The sequence below is a fragment of the Vigna angularis genome, chromosome 2, assembly GCF_016808095.1.
Source record: "Vigna angularis cultivar LongXiaoDou No.4 chromosome 2, ASM1680809v1, whole genome shotgun sequence".
Taxonomy (NCBI): domain Eukaryota; kingdom Viridiplantae; phylum Streptophyta; class Magnoliopsida; order Fabales; family Fabaceae; genus Vigna; species Vigna angularis.
In genome coordinates, this window is record NC_068971.1 from 38,514,986 (window position 1) to 38,530,684 (window position 15,699).

Here is a 15,699-nt window from a genome sequence, read left to right on the forward strand (position 1 = left end):
TGATACAATGCGCTTGTCTTTCACACCACCGTTTCTTTCACGACCACTGCAAGGAGCATTGCAAAGACCACCACAATGACCGCTTCGAGTGGAAGGTTTCCAGTACAATGTTTCTAGAAAGTAGTTTTCCCCAATTCGAAGGTTTCGAGTCCTAATTCGTAATCTGATTTCAATCACCCACACACGTGCCAATCACTTAATCTCATTCTATTTATTAAACAAGCAACGCGACAGATACTTAAGACAGAAGCTGACAGAAGACATGGCCTCGCCGTTTGCCAGATCAACAAAAACTTGACGCCGTCCATTTTTAAGGACTAATATTACATGTTTCAATACTAAGAAGACTAAAAGCCATCAAAGTTTTGAGTAGGGACTAAAACCAAAAATCAGTGATACTTAAAGGACGAAAAACATATTTAACCCTAATATTTTACATTAACACATGATAGTTATCTTATTACATGACATTGACAATATCACATATTACCAACCTCACGATTGATATGTGATAACCACAAATTGATACGTGGTATGCCTTAACGTCGTTAGTAATTAAAAAAAATTGATTTACACACTCTTTTAAAAAAAAGTTCGGATGCAATTAAAACTTTAAAAAAATTATATTACCTTGATACATGCACACTAAATTAGTAACCATTCGTCTATTAAGCAAAGTATAAACTAGGCAATTGGCATGTAATGAAATCTTGGCCTAAAAGTTACCTTGATTAGGTTTTATGGGAAGATGAACACCTATGTTTTGGAAATTAGACCAGATCAGTTAGTTTGATAAGTGATACTATCTTGTATGTCAAAGCATTAAGGAATCTTACAATTACTTCAAAGCATTAAAAGAAGAATGTGATTGCAAAACATTAAAAAATATGAGAAAGAAAAAAAAATTACTTTGGGATTTTCTAGCTGAAGATAAGGATAACATCAGATTTTGGCTAAATGAAGGATATGAAAGCATTCAATGCATGTGGAAAGAAGAAAAAAATAATCTAATAATGCAATTAATGGTCTGTTGTGAAGAATGCTATTAAAAGGAGTATGAGGCAGCCGTGAAAACAAAGGGAGAAACCAAAATTAGAGTAACTCAAAAACAAAAGAGAGAAGAAAACAAAGAGAGAGAAGAGGAAACTCACCTCGCTTTACACTTCTTATCCTTTTAAGATAAAAGGAAGGATACATTTACCGTTATTCTTTTTCTTATTTTATGCTATTTTTGTCTATAAGTATCTCTAATAATATCTTATTTCTTTTACTTATTATTTTTATGCTATTTTATTATTCTTAATTCTATTTTTTTAAATTATCATATACTATCCTTAAATATTGTTATTTTAATATATATATATATATATACCTTTATATATATTGTTGTTAATTAACGTAATTTATTATTATAATTCATTTCTATTCCATTTAAGAGGTTGTTTAATATTCTAGTTTTAGGTTCACATACATGGATCCTGTTTTACACACTTTTTCTTCTTTTTCTGCATTTTAGGTGCATATCCTTATTAACTACGTCAACTAGATTAGTTGCATGCATTGGAAGCATCTTTCATATCATTACATGTTATATTATAATATGATATATTATAAATTATATAATTTGTTATAACTACATAGCCGGTTGTGTTGTAGATTTTGCACATTTTATGATCCTACGTTAAATGTAAGCAAATGATAACAATTTCTTTGACATAATACAAATTACCATGACAAATGTAATCGATTTTTGTATGAATCGATCGCTTTGAATTTTCTTCTTAATACTATCCTAAACCAAGTTAAGAGAATTCTTCATGATTCCAAATTGCTCCTTTGAGAGTATGATCAAAGATCGAAAAGGTAATAAAATTTAATTGCAATAATAAATCATGTTATGTATTTGTTGAGTTTATCAAAGAGAAGGTTTACCTAAAGATACAAACACCAATAAGATATGAGTCAATTCATATAAAAGATTAACACCACTCTCTATCCAAAATTTTAAGACAATAGATCTTTAATCTTTATATAGTGTTCTACTTTCTCATTTCTATATAATGTGAGATTTAGACTCACACTTACATTTTGCAAACAGTATTTATAGTATATTTAATGTTAAATTTATATTTTATAGGAAAAGAATAGCACGAAGAAGAGGACAAAGTGGAGCACTTTAGGTCGAGAAGATGCTACTAACGTTTTAAAAATCGTACAAAATTCAAAATAATGTTAATGAGAAATCTGGTACAGCTAGACTAATATAGGTAGTCAATCTGGTATAACTAGACTGAAAAGTAAGGGCGACAAAATCATTATGTTATATCAGCTCAGCTAATGACCCAAAAACAACAAAATGTCCAGGTGTAGAAAAAAATAACTATAGGTATGGTTTAATTTTCTATAATACTAACTTCTAGGTAAGTAAGTAAACTAGGTATACTAGTATTAGTATAACATATTATTATTGGACATCATGTTCCTATGCAACATATGATTTCAAGCTACAAGTAAAAACTGTCAGTGACATCTTCCTTGACCTCTCACTCCACTTCGTCCTCTTCCTACTATTTTTGTGCTATAAAAATAAATTTAAAATTAAATATACTATAAATATTGTAATTAAATTCTATTACCTTTTCGATCTTTGAGCATGCTCTCAAGGGAATTTAGAATCACGAAAAATTCTCTTAAATTGTTTAAGGATTTCATTTAGAAGAAAATTCAAATTGATTCGGGTTGATAGAAGGAAATCGACTACATTCCTCAATGTCATTTGTTCTTTGATAAAGAAGTTGTTAATTTATTTTTTTCAGACTTTAAAAAATTACTTGAGGAAATCGGTCCCTTGACCAAAGACAATTATACATAGCGAGACCATAATAGTAAATTGCAACGAGATAATAATAAATTGCAAGAACAGATCTTGAAATTACAGAAAGAGGACAAACTTTTGAAAAGAGAAGTAAAAAATTTGAAAAAACGGTTTATAGTCCAAGATCTTCTTAGCAAAATGCTTAGAGGGGTTAAAAATAATATATATATATATATATATATATATATATATATATATATATATATATATATATATATATATATATATATATCATAATATAATATATTATAAATTATATGATTTGTTATATTACATTGTTGGTTGCATTCACATTCTATGATCATATATGTTAAAATGTAAGCAAAGGATAGTGCAAGTGGGAAAATTGTGAATTAGTAGGACATTTAATGGTCTTCTTATAAGAGAGTATAGTTGTTGTTTAGGGATATAAATTTTGTATGGTATAAATTTTCCTAGTTAATAAAGGATTAAATTATATTTGAAAGTTTAACTTGAATTTTTTCATGGAAGACTATAAATACATATTATATACTTATGTTTGTTTATGTCTTTTATCAAATATATAAGTTTTAAAGGTAATCACAATAAATTGGGGTGTAATGTAATATTTTTGAAAGTCATAATTGAACAGTGACAATTGGGTTGCTTAAATACAACCAATTTTTGATCTAGTGCTAAGTACTTGATTTAACTAATTTAAATACATATTTATTCTTTAATCCTTTGAGGTTTCTTTTAATGATAAAACTATATGAAACTTAAACTCCAAAACGGAGAATAACTTAGATGTAATAGAAGTTGAAGGTTAAGGGAGTTTTTGTCTTGACAAAAGCTGTTGGATTATTACTCTTTTAAATGAAAAAAAAGTTGTGTCCTGCTTGTCAACTATATTTTTGACCTAGTGATAAGCGTTCAATCCAACCAATTTAGATACACATTTCTTCCTTAATCTTTTCAGACGTTTTTTTAAGGATAAAATTATAATAGAGTTTTAAACTTCAAAAAAATCAATGTTCCAAATTTAATAGCTGATTTTGAAAGTTAAGAACTAAGAGAGTTTTTGTCCTCATAAACAATATCATTTTTTTAATCTCAAATTTGTTGAAATAAATGTTCAATTACCTCATCTAAGATATTATTACTTTAGAACATGAAACTCAGGTTAGAATTGTGTTATTAAAAAGACAATAAATTAAAAGATAAATATGTATGTAAACTTTTTTTTCCCTAAACTCATTAACTATATAAGATTATTAAATGCACTTAAACCATCAACGTACTTTATATTGGAAAGGTAATCAATGTTAACCTACTTATCATTTTAAAAACGAAGATAATCATTTTAGTTTGTTATAGCATTGGTAGGCTATCTTAATTACAAGTATGTGAATATATAAGAATTTGTATATGTATTAGTTGGTTCATGAAGTACATTCTCATAAATCTTATACCTACTTTTTCTTCAACCAACGGGAATTTGGTCTCCATGAGACGCCCATACCCAGGTTTTGAAAAATTAAACTTAATATGAAACAGACAATAACATATATTAAGTATTTTTTTAAAAGATTAATGAAAAATAAATAAAATATTATAATATGAAAATGGAAAACAGATATAATAGAATGACTAATATAAAAAAGGACAGTGTTTTTTACGGAAACTAAAAATCGAGAAACTTCTATAGACCAAAAGGTAAAATATATATTTTCTCAATAGAAAATATATTTAATTTATTATCAAAAATAAATTTAAATGTATAAATAATATATAATAAATTTTATATTAAAAAATATATTTTGAATGGATAAATGATATATTTTATATTCACAATAAATAATATATAGCTTAATACAAGATTGTTTTAATTATTAAGATGGGTAAACAAAATTAACATTTAAAATTAAAAGTACATTAAAGAGATTAAAAAAAAATGCTTTGTATATGAGATTAAGATAAATCATGTAATTCTTGATAAGTATAATACCTTCTAAAATTGCTCTCATTTAATGAAAAAAGTCATAAAATAATTCATATATATATATATATATATATATATATATATATATATAATCGTTGTGAATGATAAAAAAAAGTGAGTTTACAATTTAATATAATTAAAACTCTAAAAAAAAAGCATACATATTTAAAAGACTATTCTTGGTTTCTTCTTCCAAATTATTAAATCATCAAAACTGAATCAAAAGTAAAATTTTAAGAAATGTGATTATTATAAAAGAAATATATAATGAATATAAGTTACACTTAAAAATTAGTTATACAAAATGTAATAAGATTCAGTTTTATATTCCTAAAAAGAATTTTCATACAAAAACTTAAATAAAAATAAAAATAAATTAGTTAGAATGTAAGAACTTAAAAAGAAGACAAAATATAACCATTCAAAATTTTATATTACAAAAATTATCATACAAAAATACTTTTGCAAAAGAAATAAAAAAAACCACGTGTAAGAAATATTATATTATCAAATTAATATAATATTTCACTAGTTGGTCAAATTTTAAAAATGAAATAGAATAGATAAGAAATAGATAATACATTTGTATTTTACTTCTTTTTATTCAATGATATGCCATACCTACAAAATTAATAAGAAGCAGTAACCTTTGCAATCTTTAAAGCAACACCTATCAACAAGAGCCCGAATAAGTGTTAGTAATTTATCTTAGTAATAATGGATTAAAGTAAAAACTCAGTCACTGTATGATTCTAATAATTGAGCTATGTTGTTATATTTGAATGATTTTAATAGTGTAGAAATGGATGGAAAAAGAAAAGAAAAAACAGAAAAATGATTGCTCTGAATTGCTTCTATTCCCTTTTAGGGTTTCACTTGTCGATTATGTGTGCTATAATTTATAATTTAGCACTGGTCTATATAAAAGATTATGTGCTATAATTTATAATTTGATAGTGAGAGATTTCATATTGATCAGACGAATTTAAAGTTATGGATAGAAATATTATTTTGAGTTAATTTTATAAGATTAAATTACATATATTTTAGATATATATATTTCAATGTATTAAATTTTACTACTTTAATATATTTTTGTCGATATTAGTTGGATGAATCATGTTTTTCATCATTGGACTCTTTCGATCTCATACTTGATGTTCTAGATCTGAATCTAGATGTGAATGTCAATGTTCTTGGCATAAGGAAATAGGTTGGATATCTTGACTAGAGATATAATTAAATTATAATATATAAATGTAAACTTTACGTTAGTACTAGAAATTTAAATAATGTTTAAATCTTACACAGAATAGAAACTTTATATTAAGTAAAAATAAGAAAATTAAATATCTATAAATAAGATACAGATCTATAATTTTTTTTGAAAGGTTTATCACTTTAATCAATATCGTTCATGTGATTAGAGGATGGATTAGAGAGGATATCATTATTCAAATTTCATTTGTAACTTGTTTATGTTACTAATACAAAAATCACGTACAATGTCGAATATTTTGGGCTTTTAATGGCGAATTCACGAACAACGTTATATCAAGAGATGTTAAATTGACGTCGAATTTTGTCAATATACGACGTTAATCAATTTTTTTTAATTAATTGTGATCCTTTTTTACAACTCTATGAGACGTGAAAAACAGAAAAATAACAAATTTGAGTTTTTGGTATTTTATAAAGCATGAACTATGAACGTGTACTGTAGTATCAATAACAAACAACAATAACCAACAACAAACAAGTTCAATCAAACAACAACAACAAACAAGTTCAACCAAACAACAATAACAAACAAGTTCAACAAAAAGCAACAAACAAGTTCAACAAATAAGTTCTTCAAAACGAAAACGGAAACTAACCTTCAAAAGGTGAGTTCGTCGGAATAAAGTGTTGTCACCAATGAGAGAGAAAGCAGAATACGCCTATGAAGGATAAGAGCACGAAAATAATCGGTCAAAACAAACGAAAATCATACATAAAGTAGTTAATTAACATGCATTTGCATCAAATGAAAGAAATATTACATGTGATGGTTGTGAAACATCGTTCGAGAAAAGTTTGAGAAGAGAAGAGAGTTTCGCGTGAATAAATTTTCAATTTTCTGCTCAATTTTTTATTGAATTCACTAACCTTTTGATGTCTAACGCTGGGTATTCGATGTTTTATATTATTTTGAGGAGCCGCTTGTACATCCAGACTACTCAAATGGTGTACTAGGATAAGATACTTTGATATTAAAGTTAAATTAACTTAGATAAAAAATAATAGTATATGCTATATTTAATAGGTAACATATCTTTTTACCTCAAACACCTCCTTATACATTTTGTGATAGACTTTTGATTAAAATTGACTTAATTATCATCAAAACATGACTATTCATATTTTAACTCTAAATAAAACTCTTTTGGAGTTTATCTGCTTTGGTTCTATGGATAGTCTATTTTGGTGATCCGAAGTTTGATTTGTTGTCTCAATGTCGTCGGATTATTGATTAGTTGATGATCCAACTTGATATTTGGTTATCCGATCTATTACTTGTCCGTCCAAGTTTATGACTTACAGTCTAGTTTGTTACTTGACTGTCGAGGCTAATGACTATCGTCTAATTTGTTAGTTAATCGTTGGAATTGATGATTTATCATCCGATTTGTTAAATGATTGTTTGAATTAATGGCTAGTCATTTGATATGATAATTGACCATCCAGACTGATGACCGTCGTTCTTGTTAAATGACCTTTGTTCGATATGTTAGATGACCTTCTAAACTTTTCATAACAGTACAAATTAATGATTTTTCGTCGTATCTATATCTATTAATTGACCTCTATATTGTAACTACTACGTACTTTGTAATTGACTGGCTAGTCATAGGTGGTTGACGGGAAGGTGATAGCTAGAAAATAATTGCACCCTGCATGGTAGAGAGACGCTCTTAAATAACCTGACAACCAATAAAGACGAACCATTTTGGCAATTGGACATGTACGTTCTGACCCACACTCATTTATTAATCATAAATTATATCTTATATTATAATAAATATTCTAAACCAGATACTATTTCAATAATTATAAAAATATTAATATGACCAATCCAATAATGACAATGTTAAAATATTATACAAAAATGTTTTCAAATATTGTTATTCTAAAAGTAAAAGACTTATTGTTTATAATATATAGAATATCAGATAGAGTGCGGACTAAAGACAGTGGTAGCAGAGAAGTGAGATAAGAGAAGAGGGAGAGAGATAAGAACAGATCAAAAGTATGGTGATGATGATGTGGGAAGATGTAACTGTTGAACGACCTTCAAGTTTTGGAGCACAGAGAAAGAAGTTGTTGCTTAGTGGAATAACTGGCTTTGCCGAACCAGCTAGGGTTATGGCTGTCATGGGTCCTTCTGGCTGCGGAAAAACCACCTTTCTTGACTCTTTGACTGGTCTCTCTCTTTCTCTCTTTCTCTATATATGCTATTAGAAGTTACTTTCATAACATCTCCATTCTCAAACTCAACACCTTTTTATCTGTTGTCTTATATTTATGACCTATGATGCCTGTTGCACCAAGGATATTTGCATACTTTATACTAAATATGTGTAAGTTGAGAGGGTGAATATACCACTAGATATATTTAGTCACTGTTCTTATTTTTTTTGTCAGAGATAATATGTGTGTATATATATATATATATATATATATATATATATATATATATATATATATATATCATATTATAATTTAAAGTATGTTAAATTTTATTATTAAATAAAATTTATACAAATTTAAATTATATTATGTGAAGTTTGGTAGACGTGATCATTAAAATAAACCTAAGTAATTATATCTTAATTGAATAGGTAAAGTATATAAGTTTATAATATGATGTCATCCCTAAATAACTTTCAGTTCTATTTTATTTATAATTAATTGTATGATCAGAGTTAGAAAAATCTCATACTCTTAATATATGACAACTATTATAGATTGACACACCCACTATATATATATTGATGGTAATTATGATTATTCGTCACTTTCATCTGTTTATTAAATTTAATGATTAAAGGTAAGTTATATATTAACACAGTTAGATTCAAAGAAAAACAATGAAGATGAAGATTAAATTTTTGAACAATGACTCTTGAAATAACTTGATGTCTTATTGTATGCGTTTATACACACATACATAAAGGTTACATAAAAAACGGCTTTAAAATAATGCTCCTCGTCTCACATTCTTTTTTAAATCTAATGATTCTAATATTAATTAATAATTATATATATCTATAAAAGTTAATTGTGAGAACAAAATTTAATCTTTTATTTCTTACGAGTAATTTGATATCTCTCTTTATATATACAAAATAGAATGAAAATAGTAAAAATGAGTATTAATTCATCTAACACAACACCCAAAATAAACACGAGTCTAACCATAAATGAAATTAGAATCACATCTTAACCAAAACTTCAACAAAATGAGTTTATAAATATGTTTTCATAGATGTTATTTAATTTTTTTATTTCTATTTAATATAGAATTTAGATTTATACTTGGATTCTCAATCATCTCTTATGTGTGACTTCTTTCGCAGAGATAAAAAAAAGTTGAGAAACATATATAAACAAAAAGACTCATAAATTTGTTGTTTTCAGATTTTGAGTTAGAGATTATGTTAATTCCTTATGTGACTTGAATTTATGTTTCATTTGGTGTTGTGTTTTCATAACGATCTTCTCTCAAAAAAACATATCATTGGTATCAAAATCTGGCTTAATATTGAAAGTCTGCAGAGGTTTAGACAAGTATACTTGTTATAATGAACGACAGAATAAATAAGAGATAATCGTTGTTAGTTTAACTAGACTTACACTCTTGAATATTCCAACAAATGTGATATATATATATATATATATATATATATATATATATATATATTAATCCCTATAAAATGTTGTTCATTTTGAGATTAGTTTATTCAAAATATATTTGATAAAATTAAAAGACAACATTTGGTGAGAACAAGTGTTGACATTTTTGTACAGGAAAACTTGCTCCAAATGTTGTAATGACCGGGAACATTCTAATCAATGGGAAGAAAAACTTGAATTCCAGAGATGTGGTAAGATAATCAGATCCTGCATAGCTTTATCTTTTCACTTGGTCTGCTCTAAAATATGCACATGACATGAGTGGCCATCTATATTTCTTCAATTTTCAGTCCTATGTAGCTCAAGAGGAACTTTTCTTGGGAACTTTGACTGTAAAAGAGACTCTCACATTCTCTGCGAACATGAGACTTCCTTCCAAAATGAGCAAAGAAGAGATAAACAAAGTGGTGGAAGAAACCATAATGGAAATGGGTCTGGAAGATTGTGCAGATACAAGGATTGGGAATTGGCATTGTAGGGGTATTAGTAATGGTGAAAAGAAGAGACTTAGCATTGGCCTTGAAATTTTAACACAACCCCATGTCTTACTTCTTGATGAACCTACAACTGGCCTTGATAGTGCCTCAGCTTTCTATGTCATTCAAGCACTATGCCACATTGCTCACAAAGGAAAGATAGTTATCTGCTCCATTCACCAACCCAGTAGTGAGATTTTTTATCTATTTGATGACTTGCTTTTGCTTTCAAGTGGGGAAACTGTTTATTTTGGACAAGCAAAGAATGCTCTAAAGGTAAACATTTTTATTGCACAGGAAAGTTGGAGTCTAATACGAGTAATTGAACATTTTGTGTCTCTAATTAGAATTTGGGAATAGTTTTTTGCCGATGCAGGGTTTCCCTGTCCTACTAGAAGAAATCCTTCAGATCATTTCCTGATGTGTACTAATTTGGACTTTGATTTGATTACTGAAGTACTAGAGAGGACTCAATTATGTTTGGTATGCATTAGATTTTGCAGTCTTGGTTTTTCAGTTTTTCTCTTTAATCAATTAACAATGCTTTTGAATGTGAATTTTAATTCCCTCATTAATAGGCATCATCGAAGTCAACAATGGAAATGAGAAAATCAGAGATCAGAAGGACACTGATTGAGACTTACAAAAGTTCAAAGCTAATGCTCAATGCAAGAAGTAAAGTTCAACAACTGAAACACAATGTAATTATCTGTTAGTCAGTGTTCATCACTAATACCCTTAGTTTCTCTATTAGTACATATCCTATCTCTGTTATCTAGTATTTACCTGCATCTGAAAACCAGTTTAGTGTTTGCCGATTACTCACACTTAAGATTAATCACAGATAAATTATGTTTCTTTCTGAATCCTGAGTTAGACACCCTTTTGGAGAAGATTTAAAGAATGAATACAATCAAAAAATTCATCAATCTATTTTGATCAACGATTCATTTTAAAAGAAAGCACTGAATTTCCCATTTTCTTTTCTTGCTTCTATTAAACAAATTGTTTTATTCCTTAGTGAGAGATGCAAAAATTGATGGGTCTATTTCATATAAGGGTTCATTACGGAAGAGATTATATATATGATTTCATTCTAATCCATTGACACTACTTTTAACTCAAAATCTCAAAACATTGAAAGACATTAGATTTATGAGACTTTTTTTTCTTATATAGTATTTAACTTAGACTTATCTCTATTGTTTTCAACACTGTAGGAAGAACAAGGAATTAAGCACTACACAGGTAGCACTACCACGTGGAGGAAACAATTGTGTACATTGACCAAGCGATCTTTCTTAAACATGACTAGGGACATTGGTTACTACTGGCTGAGGATAATATTCTACATAATGGTAGGAATCAGTATTGGAACCCTCTTTTTTCACATTGGCACAGGAAACAGCTCAATCTTGGCTAGAGCAAAGTGTGTATCATTCATCTATGGATTCATGATTTGTTTGTCATGCGGAGGATTACCATTTTTCATTGAAGAATTGAAGGTAAAATTTATAAATGATTCTTTCTTATTTTCCCAAAGATACAAGATTTATACTTAACATTCTGCTTTGTATCTAATCACAATAAAAAGCAGGTGTTCTATGGTGAAAGGTCCAAAAGGCATTATGGAGAGGCTGTGTTTGTAGTATCAAACATCATATCATCATTCCCTTTCCTTGTTCTAACATCTTTTTCCTCCGGAACAATCATTTACTTCATGGTGCAATTTCATCCGGGTTTAACTAATTATGCATTTTTCTGTATCAACTTATTCTGCTGCCTATCTGTTGTTGAGTGTTGCATCATGGCTGTAGCTTCACTGGTCCCCAATGTGCTGATGGGCATAGGAATAGGAACTGGTGTAATTGTAAGCATACCATTTTCTCAGTTTCTGAGATAATAACATTTTGGTTAAACTTGATGATGGAGTTGTTTCATGGTGGTTGCAGATCTTCATGATGATGCCCTCCCAAATATTCAGATCATTACCTGAGCTTCCAAAGTTCTTTTGGCGCTATCCTATGTCCTACCTTAGTTTTGCTTCCTGGGCAGTGCAGGTACTATGTAAAGTGTTTTGGATCAAATAAAAAACTAGATAAAAACAAAGACTATACTAGGACACATACAGCATATATAACATTATGCTTTCTGTAATACCTTGTGATGTTTTGTACTACAGGGAGAATACAAGAATGACATGTTGGGGGTAGAGTTCGATCCTTTTCTACCTGGTGATGCAAAGGTTAGTGGAGAAAAAGTTCTATCATCGATACTTGGGGTTCCATTGGATCATAACAAATGGTGGGACTTAACAGCATTGGCTACCTTATTATTAGTTCACAGAGTGGTTCTTTTCTTGGTGCTTCGGTTTGTCAAAAGAGCAAAATCACCTAAGTTGTGGTTCTATGCCAAGAAAAGTCTACACTTTGGAAAGAGATGTTTGTTCAATGACAAGCCATCTATCTCTTCCAGGAAACTAGCTCAGCATCCATTATCATCTCAAGAGGGTCTTATGTCCCCAAACCTTGCAATGTAACACTTTAATATTTATTTCACATCACTACTTAAAAAATAAGCATTTTAGCCACCGAAGAAATCGATCACTAAAAAGGTAAGAACGATCTCAAACACTCTTAGTCACCGAAGTTACCTTAAATTTTCCAAACCATCTATCTCGAAGTTTAATACGAACCTCCTTCAATTGGGACTAGATTTATCAAATTGTTCCTTCCAATAGTAGAGGAACCACTTGCTAGTATAAAATTGTGTACAAATACATTGTTAAAATAATCACATATTGAAGAATACCAAATAAATTAAATTTGATTTACTCTCCTTTGGTAACATGAAGTCGTGACCATTGATCAACGACATTAGCAGACTCGTACTCAAGTGTAAGTATCTCTTGTATCGGTGAAGGTTGATTCATAGTGGGCTCTTTGAAAAAGGCAGTAGAAGATGATTCTCCTACAAAATGATCACGATGTTGCTCTTGAACTGAAGGAAGTGAGGATATGATGTGTAGACTGGATGGTCGTTGGCTGAATGGAAAAAATGGGATGGTTGGTATTAGGTGAAGCACTCTCACCATTATTTTATATATCCATTTTCTATCTTTCGAGAAGGATCAATTTTCAAATTCTCTAGTGAAGTTGAACATACTAAATATTTAATTAAATTCATTTTTTAATAATATAATGAATCTAACTAGAACAATTAACATATATTAAGACTATAAAACTTAATTTTAATTAATTATTTTAGTAAAATCTTAATTTATTTCAATTGAACAACTTATAGTTAGAATGTAACATTCCAATTTTCATAGTATTCCACCACCATAGGATTCAATAATACAAAGCAGTTAAGTAAAAAAAAATATATATATAAGATATTATTACATATATTCAGATATAACTTATAATAGCAAAATATGTAGAATATCATGATTTCTAAGAGATATTACACTGAGCCAAAAGTGTAATAGGGTCTTCCAAAAATGAATGAAATCAAAACCAAACGTGTCTTACTTTACGTCTCAGCTCCATTTCCTCCTAGAATCTACTCACCAGAGACATCCTCCTCTGCTCTCACTATTAAGAAGATCATCGCATACAAGAAGAAAGAAAACAGACAAACCAACACAAAGAAGAAATGGTAAGTTAATGTACAAAAATATCTTTCATACAATAAAATATAAAAGCTAACATATATACAAGTTATATAAATCTATCATAAGACATACAACCATGTATTCTAATTACATCCTCAATTCAACTCAAAACATAAACAAATTCATAACACTTAGACTTACCATCCGGTTATGTGTAGTGATGTTAGACTATGACAAGTTTTGCACTTGTTGTGGTGAAACAACTTGTCCATCCAAGCTACTACACGAGGTTAGTTTGTCTACCACCTATGGCCAAAGAATCAAATCATAGACTAGAATTTCCTGCTACTCCTCAATACATAAGCTCCTTCTCTACTTGAGATGAAATGATTATTGGAGCGTCAGGATAACTTCCAAGATTGAGTTTTTACTTCACTACATCACACTATTGAATGCCACCATAAAGTCTCACCATGAGGTCCACAGAATTATGCCAAACACAATATCATGCACTTGATCAATAGCATACTCATTATCATCATAATATCGTACATGAACGAGCATCATACATGTTTACCATATATTTTAACCACACTTTCATTCATATTTAAAATTAACAAAGCATCAACATTCCCCTTTAGTTATACACATTCAATCAATATTACTAGAATTAAATCATATCAGAATATGGAAAGCATAGAAAACCAAAAACACAAAATCGTAGCAGCACTTAGTGGTACACGATTACCGCTCAACGCCTTACGTCCAGAGACCAAACCAAGGCCACTACAAGATCACCGCTCAGTGGTACAAAATCATCGCTCATCATCACACATCCAGATAGCAAAAACCATGCCATTGAGAAGCCAACAATTAGTGTTATATTAGTGGCCCTCAGCACAACATTAGAAACTAGAAAAATAGTAGCTCAGATTCTTGATCTGTTTGTATCAAGCCATTCCCAAATGCCTATATTGATATCTTAATACTTGTAATTTTTTGGAAAACATGTTTAAACAGCTGTTGGAATATCGTTTTTCTTAAATGGTCAATGACTCAATCCATTAAATTACTAACTTGGCATATTTACACATCATATTTCAACAAGATAAGAAACTAACTAAGTCTTAAATGACCCAAACTTAACTTCCTAACTCCAAACTGACTTAAGAACCAACTCCCTTTATACTTGTCAAAACCCCCTTACGAGACCCTTCCTTTTTAACCAATATCATGACCTTTTACTTATTCATATACTCAACAACAAAATCACCAATTATTTACTTAATCTTATCAAATAAGATCAAGAAAACCCTTTAAATTTAACAAGCAACTCCCTCCTAACTTGTTTATACCAAACCACGAAATTCTAAACTCGAAAATTCAAGTATTTTACCATATCATAGTAGAATTTCAGCAAAATTTCAAATCAATTAGACGACCATTCCAAATCAATAAATCATCAAAAGATTGGCACATTCAATAAATAATTCATCACACCAAACACCAATTTCACAACATTTCAAACATACAACACAAATTATAAACCTCAAAACAAATTTAAAAGATAGTGGGTAGTTGCCCTTACTTGACAGATGACTAAACCGCTCTAGAAAGCCTACAATAGATCCAACATATCAGAATTTCTATTAGCTCTTGCGAACCACAGAAACACGATCAGGTACACTATTAGGATCACTAATCAACAAAGAATCTTATAAAAGACTTAAACTTAACATGCAAAACAAAGAGAGCTAGCCTGCAAGAAAACAAACTGACCAAAGAAATGAGCATAAAAGTAATTTACTCTACA

General features: G+C 29.1%; 1 protein-coding gene across 1 annotated transcript; it reads left to right on the forward strand.

Moving 5' to 3' along the window:
* Window positions 1-8,061: 8,061 nt before the first annotated feature.
* LOC108327026 (ABC transporter G family member 15) lies at window positions 8,062-13,103 on the forward strand. The gene is made up of 9 exons (XM_017560690.2): window positions 8,062-8,301; window positions 9,909-9,985; window positions 10,085-10,546; window positions 10,631-10,753; window positions 10,849-10,971; window positions 11,491-11,775; window positions 11,868-12,140; window positions 12,223-12,330; window positions 12,453-13,103. Exons 1-9 carry the CDS (start codon window positions 8,130-8,132, stop codon window positions 12,807-12,809), a joined length of 1,980 nt encoding a protein of 659 aa, XP_017416179.1. The 5' UTR covers window positions 8,062-8,129; the 3' UTR covers window positions 12,810-13,103.
* Window positions 13,104-15,699: the final 2,596 nt, after the last annotated feature.

Coding starts and splice junctions, on each gene's coding strand:
- LOC108327026 (XM_017560690.2), top strand. CDS start 8,130: ATGGTGATGATGATGTGGGAAGATGTAACTGTTGAACGACCTTCAAGT. Junction 10,972..11,490: donor TTCAACAACTGAAACACAAT/GTAATTATCTGT, acceptor TCAACACTGTAG/GAAGAACAAGGAATTAAGCA. Junction 11,776..11,867: donor TTTTCATTGAAGAATTGAAG/GTAAAATTTATA, acceptor AATAAAAAGCAG/GTGTTCTATGGTGAAAGGTC.